This window comes from Mytilus trossulus, chromosome 12 (assembly GCF_036588685.1).
Source record: "Mytilus trossulus isolate FHL-02 chromosome 12, PNRI_Mtr1.1.1.hap1, whole genome shotgun sequence".
Classification (NCBI taxonomy): Eukaryota; Metazoa; Mollusca; class Bivalvia; order Mytilida; family Mytilidae; genus Mytilus; species Mytilus trossulus.
The window spans coordinates 49051497-49068810 of record NC_086384.1 but is presented as its reverse complement, the minus strand read 5'-3'; the positions used below and the strand labels follow the sequence as shown (position 1 = coordinate 49068810).

The following is a 17314-nucleotide window of genomic DNA, read 5'->3' as shown; positions in this document are numbered from 1 at the left end:
CAAAATCAATGCGGGACCACTTTTTGAAACTAAAAGGATGGTTTTTAAAATAACAATTGCCAAATCGGAAAAAGTGCTTGGTATCCTAGTAATTGTTTGAATAACTGCCATGTCATCAAATATCCACATGCTTTCCTAAGGAATGAGCCTTTTCTAAAAGACTACTCAGGACAGGTTTTAATTTTTCATTACATGTGTACAATCAAAGTTTGCAAGAGACATTGGAAGAGGACCTAAATCAAACTGGAGAACCTACCGCATAACCAACTATCTTGTCTGGGCTATGACAAGCAGGCGACATTTTTTTTTCATCTGCTTTGAATGTTCTGTTTTTCTTATCAGCCATTAACTGCTTGCCTTTTATTTCCTTTTTTTAAACTGTAAGGAATTATGTTCTTTTGAGTGTTTTGAAGATACCGGTTGACTTTTGAATAAGCCGTTCCGTAATGAAAATTTCTGAAGCAAATTTGCCCTTTTCATACGCGTTATGAAGGCCGCACATTAATTCCGAAGAAGCAACAGAACCCGAGAAGAAGCCATTTTACTGTTCATATATTATAATGGAATTGGCCAGCTCTGCAGTGTCTGAAGCAATTTCAGAACATCAGATTCGTCTCGCTTCATTCGAGTTTTTCTGAGTTCTTTTTGGACGGATGTTTCAGGGTTTACCATTCCTACTAAGTCTCGACATTTTAATGATATTGAAGCTCTTTCATGTGCATTTAGCAACCAACGTTTATCTTTATTTAAACTGAAACCAACAAAGCCATTTGTTTGTATCTCTAAGAAACCTTAGAGAGTAAAAAGTATTGCCAAACCCCACAACTGACTATTTGACGTTTGTTCAAAGCGTTGTCTGTAGATTGAATGACTTAAGGTGGTATGGGAGTCTAAAATAAAAATGATAGAATTTGTTCATACTTTGCCAAAACGTAGTATCTATTGATATATGTTGAAATAAATAATGAAAATGATAGGTCACCGCGCATTTTCCCAAGCTACATGACGCGACAAATTGAGACATTTTGTAAGGATTATACAGGAAAAAACACCATTTTGTGGTTAGAAACTAAACAAAATGATAGAATTGTTAAACACTTCAGGAGAAGATAGCTTTCAGGCAATGCTTTGGGAATTTCTTAAGAAAAGATAGGGTCACCTTGAGTTTTTTCCAGCTAAAATACAAAACAGGAAAATTCCAGGTAGAATCCAACAGAAAAAGCACTATTTAAGAGTTACCTCCCCTTAAAATGGCAATTTAAAAAAAATAAAAAAACAAACAAAAATTATCATCATGTGCAAAACTATTTTAAGTTATATTCTTATAAATTGGTTCTTTTAAATGAAAATTCATATTAAATATCTGCATTCCTGCATCATATTTTGCTAACATGATAGAAAATCTGGACCTTTGGTTCACTGTTTTTTACAATCCAAGATGGAGGAAGACACCCATACCACCTTAACAATCTTAAGTCAATCACTTCATAGCTACAACACAAAATGTTATCAAGTACACCTTTATTGAGTTCGATAGAGTGCACCTTTTCTGAACGCAAACAAAATCACCTTAATTTGATTTTTTTCATTAATATTTCGTTACACATTCACTTTATAAAATAATTTGTCTCACAAAAACATCATAAATCGACAATTAAATGTTTGTTTTCATTTGCAAATTGATAATGCTTATGTGTGAATACATTGTACATGTTGTATACTGAATCAAAGACGGTAATTTGATGATTTCCGGTATTTCCCGAGTGTTTGCACGTACATATATTTAATTAAATAATTCATATTTTAGACGATAAAAAAATACTGCAAATGATTTAAACATTGCATAATGATTAACTCTCAAGTTTAATTAGCTAAAACTGGTAATTGTATAACGAGTTTTTTAATGAAAGGAGACAATATGTCTTAATTTGAACCCAAAAAATCGGATTGTTTGTAATGTAAAAAACATTTATTTTTAAACAAAAAATCTTCTGAGTTACATTTAATATGATAAGTTTTGCATCTCTTTTAGTTTTTTAAACCTATACTTTATTTTTTCTTAATCGCTTTATATTAAAAAAATTCATGAAAAATTACTTAGTCGTGATTGCTTAATGAGGGGACCATTGGAAGGGACGTTTTTAATCCTCTTTTGGACACTTTTTTTTAGTCTAACACCTTGTATTTTATCAATAAGATAATGAAGTTGAATTCTATCAACAGAAATCGCGGTACCCTGGGGTGTAACACAAACTCCTTAATTAGAGCGCTTTTGGGAACTAGCTGATGGACTATAAGGGCATACGATACAGTTTTGATCCTGTATTTACAAGTTCATGAAAATGTGCATATAAACTATATTTTACCGGATTAAATCAAATATGTTATAAAAAATATACCTCCATGTGTTACTTTTTGAGTAAAATGAGGTCGAAATTATGTATATTTGCTCAAAATTCAGATTTGTGGCCGTAATTTCTTTTTCGAAAGAAAGACATAACTTTTTTGTTATAAAAGATAAACACAAACTGTGTTTTGTTAAATAATCGGTAATTTCTTTATTTTATAAGTATCCTAAAAAAAATATGCAATTTTTTATTCAGATATAACTCATATTTATCAAATGTTCATGAATTGAGGAAAAAACATAATTTTTTACTGCATGTTTATCAAAATTAAAAAAAATCCTCTATTTAAAGTTTTATAAAATTTGGGTCACATAATCTCCCTGCAAAATGAAACACATTGCTGTTTTGAAAAATAGGGGTCCATGAACTCGTTTTCAAATTAAATCAGTTTGAATGATAAAAATCAGTCGAAAAATGCATCTTTTCCCGATATGTCACAGTTTGACGTCGCGAAAATAACATTTCACGTTAGCAACGTCGTTACCTCCCCTGTAACTGTATCGTATGCCCTTAACTTGCGACCATCAAATCACCATGTGATACCGTCGGAGTTTAAAATCCAATACAGTCATCTCCTAAGTTAATTTCAAGTAAAATGCCTTTAGCGAAATTTGTTAAAACTAGACACATATGAACATCTGATGTACAGTAGTTTTACAGTAGTTTTATAATCATGCATTACACTCAAATTCTGCAGCTGCCAGTAGCGATTTTTTGAAAAAAAATGAGAATGGAAACGGGGAATGGGTCAAAGAGACAACATTCCAACCCTAGAGCAGACAGCAGCCGAATTCAGGGTGACATACAACACAATTTTGAACAAATAAGGGAAACAGATTAATTACAATTATTTTTCAATATTGTTAGATTTATAAACATGTACAGATGATATGGATGGGGATTGATTAATTAAGTAATTAAGTAAAAACTTCTTTTTTCGGCATATAATTATATTTGACATGTTTGACAAACATATTAAACATAACCTTTTGTGTACACCTCAAAAAGAGGCAGGATATCTTCCTATTAGCAGGTATGGAAACATATGGGATAATGAAAGATTATCGTTGATCATCTCAAGAATGTTCTCGCTTGAGCCGTGACAGCGAAACCGAGAAAAGCAACGAGTTGAAATGACCCGAATGATAATCTGTTTATTGCTATTTTACCTATGACCACGATAAATTTTGTAAGCAATGGCATGTGTCTCCTTAGCGAAAGTTTTCTATCTCAAGTGAGAAGCATGACATGAAAAATTATCACAAATAAATTATAAAGATCAAAGGAAAAATGCATAAAGTAGCGATAATCATGCATATCATGATACTATACTATACAAAGTTTTAAATGTTTATGTATAATTAAGATGCATACTCTTCACTTTGATATGCATATTTTATGTAAATTTTGAAATACTAAAAAACAGTATTTTAAATATTCTTTCGAATTAAATGTCTATCATTTAAACAAAAACAACTGTTTTTAATTTAGACCTATACATGTTTCATCATTTATGTTTTATAATAAAATTGAGAATGGTGACTTGGATTGTGTCAAAGAGACAACAACAAACAAAAAAGCAGCAATAAACAAATAAATGAACCAAAATTAAAAGAAAAACCATACACGACTAACAAAGGCTAGAGTTTCTGTAGTGGGACTGGTACATCAATGCAGTGGGATTAAACAAGTATTGTGAGATCTCAAGCCTAGCCAATGTGATATAAACAAACACACAGCATTACACACAGGAAACATAGTTTACCAGAGAGCCATATTTCTATTACAAATTTAATTGTCATCTCAAGAACTTGATTCCCTATATAATAAATCAAGTTGTTCCCACGGAAGGGGAAGGGGCCCAGGCCCCCTGGATCTGCCTATCCTCTTACCACTGACTATAACAAAAGTATTTACCGGTACTAAAGGAGAGAAGCAATTCCGTCACACATATTTGTCTATAAGTATATATAATGTTCTGCAATATAAAAGTAATTAACAGTGATTATTGCAGTAGGATTAAAATAAAATATAGAATTGAAATTTGATCTTGATTACTAAATATCATTTGTTTTATTTTCTAAGAACAGGAAAACAGAGCGATGAATACATACACAAAGCAGCTCTCCAGATTGACAACTTAGAGAGGGTACTTAGATTCCAGTGTAATGTTACAGTTAGGAGACCTGATAAAATTGATTTTACACAACCCGTGAGGACACCGTTCTTTTCAATTGAGCATCAACACGGAGCTTCCTGTCCACGTGACACCCTGCTAGTAATTGGGAATGAAATCATTGAGTCCACTATGAGCAGTAGAGCTCGATATTTTGAGTCCATGGCATACAGGTAGATATTAGAGTGATAAGTTTTGTTTTAACCATGTTTACAACCAAAAACAAAAACTCAAAAAGTATGCCTAAAATCAGAGGAGGAGAGCGAAAGTTATAATTTAAAGATACTGTGTTATTTTATTTGGAAGATTTTTAATTAAAAATTAGATTTCCATTACCCAGACGATCCATAAGATTTTTACGTTTGTATCTCATTATAAAAGGGGTTTATATGATAAACAACAGCAGTCCCACAAGGGCATGATAAAGGAGGCAGATAAATACAAACACTGTACACATTAGAGGTTTTTTTAAAAGTTGTTATGGAGGAAAAAAATGAATTTAAATGTAGATTCTTTTTATTTAAATTTTTTATTTTTCCATAATCTTAATGTATAAAATTGGTATTTTACAATTTTTTGCTCAATACTGTAAAATAAAAATAAATAATCTTGCAGGACAATACTGAATGATTATTTTGAGAAGGATGAAGATATGTTATGGACGATGGCTCCCAAGCCTACTATGTCAGAAAACATGTATAATTTAGACTTTCCTTTCGACACAAATTGTCAGGAACGTAAAGACTGGATACAAAATTATAAATATGTAATCAATGAAGCAGAACCGGTAAGTATTTATAAATAAATAAAAAAATGATTTTTTATGGTTACTATTTGTCACTGTACAGCCTTTAACAATTTGCCAAATTGATACTAATTTTTTAGCAATTAAAGGCCTTGCATGAGTAATTGTGAAACAATTTAAATAAGAAAACTAACTGCCTGATTGATACTAAAACATTAAAAAAAAGAAAAACAAATATAGCAGAGAGCAAAAAACCGCTGAATTACTGGCAACTGACTTGGTACAGATTGACAATAGTTGAAGACCAATATGGCGATTGCTATTTATATAAATGTGGCGTGGGCCTCAAACCTTTTGTTGTCTGGGAGACTATAAAGTTGAAGTCACGCTCTATATCGATCAATTTTATTCTACTGCCATTGACAAAACTACATGGATGGCAGATGACACTAAATGTTAGCTGCCTACAGGTATAGGAAATTGTGTTCTACATTTCCGACAGCAAGGTGTACAACACATGTCTGACAGGATTGTTTCCCTTAGTATGGGTAGTAGATACTAATCCAGGCGTAAGCTGCTGAGCCTTGTCGGTTAGAGCACTTACTTTCATACACAGAGTTAGAATCTTAGAGGACTTTTACTATTTGTTATTAGAATCATGCTCTCTACATGCTCTAGATACACATGTAAAGTATAAACTAGACATAATTTATCTTTATATTAATTATAGAATATTTTTTTTAATTTCACTAGTGTTTTGACGCAGCTGAAGTTTTGAGACTTGGAAAAGATCTGATTGTGCAGCAGAGCATGACAGCTAATAGAAAAGGCATTGATTGGCTCAGACGTCATGTGAAATCTCGTGGTTATAGAGTACACGAAGCTCACTTTCCTGGTGATCTGAATCCAGTACATATAGGTTGTTCATATTGAAACATATTTAATATATTTTATCGAGTAAGCTGTATATAAGTGGTTTTCAATTTTGTCATAAAGAAAACCAATACCTCTTTATTTTTAATATGAATATTTTTCAAGATGATTGCATGACCTTAGAGTTAGTAGTCCCACATTTTATTTTTAACGAATTTACTTTCTCTGACCAAACAAATGAATAAGGAGTTATTGCCCTTTATTTACAATTGTTTGTACAATGATAAATAAAAATGTACTTTCTGGAATAAAAGTGTTGTCCTATAATTGCAATGATGGCTCGTTTTTAGTACGTGGGTTATTCAGTGTTAATCACATTTTTTATGTTATTTCTTCATACACAGAACAAATGTTACAGTCATTTGTAATGATTTAATTCTTAATTTCATTTAAAACTGGGGTTAATTATGAAAAAAAAATGTTTATGACGTCACACAGTCACATGAAAAAATTATGTCTATGACCTGATAAACAAAACAATGTCAGCTAATCAGGAGACACGTTACATTCAAAATTAAATTATTGAATAGTGTAGTTGACAAATAGGACTTAAGAACTGTAAATAGTAAAATGATATCTAAATATTTTTCACCTTGAAAACAATCTTTAAATAAAAAATAAGTGTCAAGTTTGCCCAAAAACACATAATGTAGTAAGCTTTTACAATTAAACAATTTGAGAAAGACACAAGCAGGACAAGAATGTCACACGTTGTCTTAGATTTCTTACTAGTTGTTATTGGCTTTTATACTGCACTCGTTCTATTTGAACAGTCAAAAAACGTTGACTGTTTATTTCTATGTGACTTTTGTCATAAGGCAGCAACCATTTGATTTTCTGGGGGGAAAGGGGGGGGGGGGGGGGGGTGCTATGTTTTTTTTTCCCTGGACAAACAATCTATTTTTTTCGCGACAAGTCGAATACATTTTTTTTCTTTCAATTTTAGCATTACATATAGTGGCAGATGAGGGTGAAACAAACAATTTTTTTTTTCTCAGATTCAAAAACAAAATTATTTTTTTCTCCCCAAACTGGAAACATTTTTTTTTTCCAAAAAAATCCATGCCCCCCCCCCCCCCCCCCCCGATAATTAAATGGTTGCTGCCTAAAGAGTCACCGACCTGATATCACTTTTCCTAATGAATATTTTAAAAGAAAAAGAAGAGAAGTTGCCGAAATGTTCATGTCCGTCATATTTGTTTTTCGTTTTGTTGTACATCATCAGTCCTGCACTTCCTTCAACCATTATAAGAGAGGCATATTTTTCTAGATTTTGAAATAAGCCCGGGATATAAAATTGGTATCACTACAAACAAATTGAATGTCATCTCCTCGATCGCTATTGGAAGTGCTGTGTGCTGTCTCCGTATTTCGTGGATTCATATTACCGAACATGAAACCGTATAATACTATTCATAATAGGAATTGCTTATATTTTCTGAGCACATATTTCGTCCTAGTTGCCATCTTATTTTTAAGGATATGGGTATGTATTTTTCTCTTTGTTTTTCTCAATTTGACTGACGCTGCATTAGTCCCTTATTTCTGCGACAAACCAAATTTAAATAAAACTCAGATGAGTGATGCAAGGGGTAAAAAGTGTTGCGACCAAAGAGGGCGGGTAGTGTTATCCAACTCCGATATATTTCTTTATGTAGTTAATCATGTTAATAGTGATGAAACCTCACTCCCTTGATACGCGAAAGGGGGTAACCGACGATGTAGTGAAAGAAGGTAGATCAAAACACACACAAAAAACATAGCGAACTAGAACAGCACAGACTGAGACTGGACACACAAACGATGAAATGTAAAGAAAAAGAAAATACCCAGACACGTAAAACAAAAGAGGGACCAGGGTATTAAAGGATTGAGCAGTTGCAATAAGCATGTGTATCAACTCCAATGTACTGAGACTTATGTATATCATACATTGAAAGAATAATTGGAATCAAAACGGACAACCACACATATTACAGAGAACGGAGTTAGTCTTCTTTAGAGAAAATTTACCCATACACATAAGAAAAATGCATTGTGGTACCTTGACCATGCCTGCCATAAAAAACAGGACATGTAGTGTTACTCGTGACCATGCCTGCCATAAAAGACAGGACATGTAGTGTTACCCTTGATCATGCCTGCCATAAAAGACAGGACATGTAGTGTTACCCTTGATCATGCCTGCGATAAAAGACAGGGCTATGTAGTGTTACCCTTGACCATGCCTGCCATGGGAGAAGGGGAGATGTAGTTTAACCCTTGACCATGCCTACCATGGGAGACAGGGCTATGTAGTGTTACCCTTGACCATGCCTGCCATGGGAGAGAGGGCCATGTAGTGTTGCTCTTGACCATGCCTACCATGGGAGACATGATATGTAGTTTTACCCTTGACCATGCCTGCCTTGGGAGACAGGGCCATGTAGTGTTACCCTTGACCATGCCTGCCATAAAAGACAGGACATGAAGTGTTACCCTTAACCATCCCTGCCAGAAAAGACAGGGCCATGTAGTGTTACCATTGACCATGCCTGCCATAAAAGACAGGACATGAGGTGGAACCTTGACCATGTCTGCCATAAAAAAACAGACCATGTAGTGTTTCTCTTGACCATGCCTGCGATAAAAGACAGGACATGTAGTGTTTCCCTTGACCATGCCTGTCATAAAAGACAGGACATGTAGTGTTACCCTTGACCATGCCTGCCATAAAAGACAGGACATGTAGTGTTACCCTTGACCATGCCTGCGATAAAAGACAGGGCTATGTAGTGTTACCCTTGACCATGCCTGCCATGGGAGACAGGGACATGTAGTGTAACCCTTGACCATGCCTATCATGGGAGACAGGGCCATGTAGTGTTACCCTTGACCGTGCCTGCCATGGGAGACAGGGACATGTAGTGTTACCCTTGACCATGCCTACCATGGGAGACAGGGACATGTAGTGTTACACTTGACCATGCCTGCCATGGGAAACAGGGACATGAAGTGTTACCCTTGACCATTCCTTCTTTGAGTCATTAGGTATGATTAGTCTATTTTTATATACCTGCCATAAAACATGGGGACATGAAGTGTTACCCTTGACCATTCCTTCCTTCCATCTTCCTGTCGGTCTGTACCATTTTTGAAGCTCGATTATAGTTAACAAAGGTACCAGAATTATAATAATTTAATACGCCAGACGTGTCTACATAAGGCTCATCTGTGAAGCTCAAATCAAAACAGTTGTAAAGCCAAACAAGTACAAATTTAAAGAGCATTGATCACCCAATATTCATAAAAGTTGTGCTGACTACTGGGCTAGTGGGACTAAACGTACACCAGCAGTGACATCGACCCATTGGTGTAAATAGTTATCAAAGGTACAATGATTATAATTCAATACGCCAGACACGAGTTTGGTCTACAAAGGACTCATCAGTGATGCTCAAATCAAAAACGGTTGTAAAGCCACACAAGTACAACAATGAAGAGCATTGAAGACCCAAAAGTCCCAAAAGTTGTGCCAAATACAGCTGAGGTAATCTATTCCTGGGATAAGAAAATCCTTAGTTTTTATTATACGCCCGTCAAAAATTTTGACAGGTCGTATTATGTTATACAAATGTCTGTTGTCGGCCCGTTTGTCCGTCTGTCTGTCTGTCCGTCTGTCCGGCGTAAACATGTCACGCCATAACTTGAGAACCACTTATCCAAATTTCATGAAACTTATTATGGTTGTTTCTTATGATGATCAAATGATATGTATACTTTTTGGTGAAAAGAAGATTAAAACTTTTGAGTTACGGTACTTTGTAACTTAAACAGGGGTGAGTTTTTTTCACATGTCACACTGTATATCAAAAACTATTTTTGATTATTGCTTAAAACTTTACACACTTCTAAGTTATATTAATTTTAAGATCTGTATACTTTTTGGTAATGATTCAAAATTTTATTTTTGAGTTATTGAGAATTTTGTAAAAAAGGGAGGGGTTTTTTACATGTCGCGCCGTATCTCAAAAACAATTTATGATTATTGCTTAAAACTTTACACACTTCTTTGTTATATTAATCTTAAGATCTGTATACTTTTTGGTGATGATTTAGAATTTCATTTTTCAGTTATTTAGTATTTTGTAAAAAAGGGGGAGGTCATTTTTACATGTTGCACCGTATCAAAAAAACGATTTATTATTATTGCTTAAAACTTTGCACACTTCTTTGTTATATTAATCTAAAGATCTGTCTACTTTTTGGTGATGATTTAAAATTTCATTTTTCAGTTATTTAGTATTTTGTAAAAAAGGGGGAGGTCATTTTTACATGTTGCACTGTATCTCAAAAACGATTTATTATTATTGCTTAAAACTTTGCACACTTCTTTGTTATATTAATCTAAAGATCTGTCTACTTTTTGATGATGATTCAAAATTTCATTTTTGAGTTATTGAGTATTTTGTTAAACAGGGGAGTTATTTTTACATGTCATGCCGTATCTCAAAAATAGTTTATGATTATTGCTTAAAACGTTGCACACTTCTTTGTTGTATTAATCTAAAGATCTGTAAACTTTTTGGTTTTGATTCAAAATTTTATTTTAGTGATACATGTATTTAGTTTTTTTATAAAAAAAAACAGGGTTGGGGGTTTCACATGTCCTGCTGTGTCTCAAAAACAATATATGGTTATTGCTTAAAACTTTCTCAGAAACTATTTATGATTATTGCATATAACTTCCACATAATACGTCGGGCGTATCATGCACTCATGGCGCAGCTGTTTATTTGGAAAATTGAAAGTTTTGTAACAAGCAAAATTGCAAAAAGATTGAGCGAGATCAAATTCTTCTATTATTCTGTTGAATTCTTCAGTAGAATATTTCATCTTAAGGTGGTAATAGAAGTATACATTAGAAATTATAGAATTTTTTTATACTTTGCTAAGACGAAGTATATATTGTAATATGTTCAAAAATATATTATAAAAATGATAGGTCATCATGCATTTACTCAAGCTACAGGCTGACAAAATTACACATTTTGTATGGTTTATACAAGACAAAACACCATTATTTGATTAGAAGCTAAACTAAATGATAGAATTGAAAAATGAAATACAAGAAGATAGCTTTTTGAAAGTGCATTAAGAATATGAAAAGAAAAGATAGAGTGCCGCACATTTTTCCCGGCAAAAATACAAATTTGAAAAATTATATGTAGATTCCTTCAGAAAATGCAATATATCAGAGTTATATCCCCATAAAATGCCAATTTTAAAAACAAATAAGAATCAAGCTAAAATAATTTGTGCTTTTAAAAATATTAATATTTATAGTTTAAAAAATCTTATAAGTTTATTCTTTTAGATGAAAATTCAGATTTATTCAGATTATTTAATCTCAATATATTTCATATTAAATGTAGAGAACTGTAAACAATAGACCACTTTCGAGTTCATCCATCACCGGAAAAAGCTCTTCAATTATACGCGCCTTTAAGACCTCATTTACCAGATAGATGGGGTCGCCTATATCCCTGCACTATTAACGTTCATCAAGCATCTTAGTGATCCTCATCGTGCAGGATAAACTAGAAATATTTGTTGTTTTGTAGGTGCTTGATGACAATTCCCTAATGACAGCAGTGCTGATTGTCAATTTTGAGAATTCAATTTGCCGAAAATAATTCATACAATATAGAATTATAGTTTTCCAACCACTCGCACAACATTGGACAGGAAGTGACGACGCCCCTAAACGCACAAATGACGTTCACTAAAACCAGAGTTTTTGAGGGAAATGCATCGAACTCGAGAAAGTTGTCTATTAAGATACTATTTATATATATTTCAGGTATTAAGTGTATCCGTGTACCCTACAGAGATTCCTACAGATTTGGTGGCAGCATTCACTGCCAGACGTCAGATGTTCGACGTATTGGTGAATGTCACAATTACTTTCCAAATATGGACAGCAATGGAAATCATTGACAAAAACTGATATATGACAGTCACATTTTTGTCTTTTTTAATCATGTTTCTAACAGGACAGCAGTGGAAATCAAACATCCACAAACATATATTCATGTCTTTTTAATAAATTTTTATATGAAAGCATAATAAACAGGGGTTAAAGGTTATGATTATTTTTGTGTTTTCCTGTAATGTAACTGTCCTGCTTGTGTAAAATGTTCTCCTGAAAAATAAGAAATTTGAAACACTCAAACCAGAAGATTAAAGGCCTTATTAGTCTGAAAACAGTTTACGACAAACAATATGATAGACACGAACCAACGACAACCACAGAACTACAGGCCCCTAAATTAGGACAGGCACATAAGAATTTGGGAGCATTCCACCTTTCACTAAACTAGGACAGTGGTGAAAAAGCACAACATAAGAACAATCTTTAAGAATTAGTTGCAATTGGCTTTACTTAAAAGATCGATATGAGCCAGTTTTTTCTACCATAAAACAATAGAATCAAGGCATCGAAATAATAGTACTTATAGTTACTGAAAGATAGTAACAAAAATGTAAAGGCAATTGCAACTTTTAAATATTTAATGTCCCCCCAAAATAAAGACAAAAAATATTTTCGAAACAATTACAAATATAAGTTTCAGGAGAAATGCGTTCTCTTGTCAACGTATATTTGTTCCACCTGACAGAAGTTCCAGTGGAAACTTTATTATAAACAATGTCATAATACCTGTACCTGTTGGAACAACTATTCTATACTATTTATTCCGTTAGGAACATCTACTGTAATATTTATTCCTGTGGAAATAATATTCCAGAATAGTTTTTCCATTTGGAACTTATATTATGAAGGAACTTCTATTCCGTGACACTTATAATCTATATTTTGTGAAATTTGCAGCTATTTTTAAAATATAATTTTACAATTAGATTTAATTCAGTTTCAAACTAAATAGCTTTCCATTTCACTAGTATATATTGATAGGGGATTAATTGACGAATCAAGAAAGCAAAACAAATATAGGGGTCAATGTGCTTGTTTTCAAGATATTAGCCGTTGGAATTTGGACAGGAAATCTTCTCTCTTGATTTTTCATAGCTTTATCATTGACCAGTGATATTGTATTATTATCTGATAGCAAAGAGGGTTTGCAAAATTGTATCAATACATTAAGTAATTATTGTTCTTCTTGGAAATTGCAAGTCAATACAGAGAAATCAAAAGTAATGGTTTTTAATTCAAACGGAAAGTCTTTTCTGAACGAATTTTATTATAATGGCAAATCCTTAGAGACAGTTAATACTTATTGTTACTTGGGTATAAATATTAGATATAATGGCAGTTTTAATGTCGCCATCACTTCGCTTATGGAAAAAGCTAGGAAAGCGTATTTTAAAATAAAGAAAACAATAGGATTAGATAACCCTTGTAAACTTCTGGAAAAACTTTTTGATTCCTTAGTAGCCCCTATTCTCCTTTATTGTAGTGAAATCTGGGGGATTATTTCGACATTTAAAGACAGTGATGCCTACGAAAGTTGCATATAAAATTTATTAAAGAAATCTTAGGAGTACACTGTAAGGCCTCGAATGATGCATGTCGTTCCGAACTTGCAAGACTGCCATTGAAAAATAGGATAATGTTATCTAGCATTAAATTCTGGGATCATTTAATCACTTCAGAAGGAAGTTTAGTTCACCAAATATATAATGCTACAAAAAAAGCAACCCATGGGTTAAAAAGTTAAATATTATTATTCAAAACTTAGGTTTATCTTATTTGTCAAATGATAACCTTACTATTAAACCCCTGTTTGGTTTCATAAAACAAAGACTAACTGATCAGGGTTTTCAGGAACAACATGCAAATATTTCAGCATCTCCTAAATTAATATTTTTCCAGAGTGTCTACAAAATTAATGAACGGGCAGGTTATGTTGATGCTTTAAAAAATAGATCAGATCGATCATCATTATGTAAATTAAGAGTTAGTGCTCATAACCTTGCCATTGAAAGAGGAAGATATTTAAAAATGCCCAGAGATCAAAGAATTTGTGAAATCTGTAAAAGTGGCGAAATTGAAAATGAACAGCACATGTTGCTACACTGTAGCGGTTACTCCAGTATTAGAGAGTCTTTTGTATTAAAAATGTTTAATATTACAGGAAAAAGTGTAACCACATTGTGTGATAAAAATATAATAAATCTCATACTTAATAATACATCCTATAAGGCACTAAAATTATCTTCCTCTTTCGTAACAAATTGTTTTAATGCAAGAAGTAATCTATTGTAATAGATTTTCATTATACCTTTAATCGTTTATTCACATATATATATAATTGTTTGTATTTTACTACCATGTATAGCAAATTGTTTATCCATTCGGTCATTACCATTTATTGTAAATGCGTTTGTGCCAATAAAATATTGTCTATTGTCTATTGTCTATTGTTAAAGTTCTCAAAAACTATTAAAAAATAAATAAGATTTTATCAGACTTTTACAAATGGCTTATACATGTAAAAGATTTATAAAAATAAAAATGGGGGTCCATTAACTCGAATAATTCAAGCCCTTACCGTCTCCGATTCTCTCCACCTTTCGATGGGTTAATGTAGTGATCGATAGGGAGCGTAATATAACGACTGGATTATTCGGGTTAGGGGTCCATGGGCAGATGGCAGTTAGGTCCGCTGCTGTATGCCCTGAGGTAATCGGTGCCCTCAGGTAATCGTGGCAATAGTGCCCATATGCGTAGTAATAACATGATCTAAAAATAGAATAAACTAAAAATACATCATTGTACTTTCTATTTCGACTGACAGTATATGTGCGAAAAATAGGAGAAAACAGGAACACATACAATTTTTTACAATAAGTTACGACAAATAATTCACGAAAAAAATCCAAATATTTGGTTTATTTGTGAGCATTGCAACGTGAACAGATATTTATTTAGTGAAACGTAAACGACTTAAAATAATTAAAAAGAAAACACTTTTTGAATGGCGATTTAAACTTTTATAATAATAGTTGTCAAAAACTGGTTTCATAGAGATTTATGTAAATAAATGTATATACAATTATTTAATTATTTAAACTAACTATTAAAGAATAAAAGTTATCCACACATGCCTAAGGCAGCAAACCTTTGATTTTCGGGGGGGGGGGGGGGGGGGGGGTACTATGGATTTTTTTCCTTCGGCGAAAGACATTACTTTTTGGAGACAGGGCGAAAACATTTTTTTCTTTCATTTCAATTTTAGCATTACATATATAGTGGCAGAACAATTAGAAACAAACTTAAAAAAACAAAATTAGCCCCCCCCCCCTTAAAATGAAATGATTGCTGCCTAACTTTCGTGAATGTCCTGTTGAAACTTTGACTATTATTGTGTTTGGTAATATATGACACTTACATATGGACAGATTACGCATATATTGATTTTGGTTACTTCTTTTAAAGTAACATAAGTAGAAAATGATAACATTTAATAGAAAGGTTATTAAAATCAGTCCATCTTGTTCAACTGCATGAGGGGCAGTGGCGGATCCATTTATTTAAAAAAAAAAAAAGGGGGGGGAGTCCCCAATCCAGGACACAAGGTGGGTGTTCCAACTATATGTTCCCATTCAAATTTATTGATCTCCAAAAAAAAGGTTCCTATCCCCAGAACACCCCTGGACCCGCCACTGAGCTGTTACAAAAAATATCGCTATAAACTGTCACGGCATTATTTAAATTTAAGTGTACTGCATGCATCTTGCACTGTAAGATTAGCATTAACACTAATGCAAAATTGTTAAATAATTACCACTTTCGTTGGTTTTTTCTTATCTTTGTTTGAAATGTATTTTATTTAAAGCTTCTTTGTGTACCATTCTTTGTTTATTCGAAAGGGGTAGTAGATTTATATATATATACAATTAAAATAGAAGAACCTAGATAACGATATGTATGCGTTCAATAATGATACATATAAAATAGAAGCTGTGGTATAAACCCAATGAGACAACTGTCCACCAAAGGACACAGAAATTAACAACTGTAGGTCACCGTACGGCCTTCAACAATGAGCAAAGTCCATATCGCATTGTCATCTTTAAAAGGTTCAGAAATAACTATGAAATCCAATTCAAACGAGAAAACAACCGGCCTTAATTATATAAAACAAATGAACAAAAACAAATATGTAGCACATACTAGTAAACAAACGACAACCACTGAATTACAGGCTCCTGACTTGGGGCAGGCACATACGTTTTTTTCTCTCATAAAAGTTGTACAAACAATCAATATGTGAAAAATATTCCATCAATTATATCAAAGTATAAATAATCATAAATATTTATCATTTAAGCAAAGCATACATTTATAGATCCGTATTTTACTCGATTGGCTTTTAAATAGTTAATAATATATGACACTAACATATGGACAGATTACGCATATATTGATTTTGGTTACTTCTTTTAAAGTAACATAAGTAGAAAATGATATTATTTAATAGATAGGTTATTGAAAATCAGTCCATCTTGTCCGACTGCATGAGGGGCAGTGGCGGATCCATCCATTTAAAAAAAAGGGGGGTTCCAATCCATGACACAAGGTGGGTGTTCCAACTATATGTTCCCATTCAAATTTATTGATCTCCAAAAAAAAGGTTCCTATCCCCAGAACACCCCTGGACCCGCCACTGAGCTGTTACAAAAAATATCGCTATAAACTGTCACGGCATTATTTAAATTTAAGTGTACTGCATGCATCTTGCACTGTAAGATTAGCATTAACACTAATGCAAAATTGTTAAATAATTACCACTTTCGTTGGTTTTTTCTTATCTTTGTTTGAAATGTATTTTATTTAAAGCTTCTTTGTGTACCATTCTTTGTTTATTCGAAAGGGGTAGTAGATTTATATATATATACAATTAAAATAGAAGAACCTAGATAACGATATGTATGCGTTCAATAATGATACATATAAAATAGAAGCTGTGGTATAAACCCAATGAGACAACTGTCCACCAAAAGGACACAGAAATTAACAACTGTAGGTCACCGTACGGCCTTCAACAA

At 33.0% G+C, this 17314-nt stretch overlaps 2 protein-coding genes across 2 annotated transcripts in view; both read left to right on the top strand.

Moving 5' to 3' along the window:
- LOC134692754 (glycine amidinotransferase, mitochondrial-like) overlaps positions 1–12311 on the top strand; it is a 647170-nt gene extending 634859 nt beyond the window's left edge. Inside the window, exon 8 of the mRNA XM_063553267.1 lies at positions 12105–12311. Within this exon, the coding sequence (XP_063409337.1) occupies positions 12105–12241 (137 nt within the window). The 3' untranslated portion in view covers positions 12242–12311. The remainder of the gene's footprint in view (positions 1–12104) is intronic.
- Positions 3368–6277, top strand: LOC134693492 (glycine amidinotransferase, mitochondrial-like). The gene is made up of 4 exons (XM_063554326.1): positions 3368–3441; positions 4494–4757; positions 5200–5371; positions 6083–6277. Exons 1-4 carry the CDS (start codon positions 3368–3370, stop codon positions 6260–6262), a joined length of 690 nt encoding a protein of 229 aa, XP_063410396.1. The 3' UTR covers positions 6263–6277.
- Positions 12312–17314: the final 5003 nt, after the last annotated feature.

What these genes read in the sequence shown, in the direction of transcription:
- LOC134693492 (XM_063554326.1), top strand. Translation starts at nt 3,368, where the DNA reads ATGTTTGACAAACATATTAAACATAACCTTTTGTGTACACCTCAAAAA. An exon ending in GGATATCTTCCTATTAGCAG is followed by an intron (nt 3,442 to 4,493) that starts GTATGGAAACAT and finishes TTATTTTCTAAG; the next exon opens with AACAGGAAAACAGAGCGATG. An exon ending in TAATCAATGAAGCAGAACCG is followed by an intron (nt 5,372 to 6,082) that starts GTAAGTATTTAT and finishes TAATTTCACTAG; the next exon opens with TGTTTTGACGCAGCTGAAGT.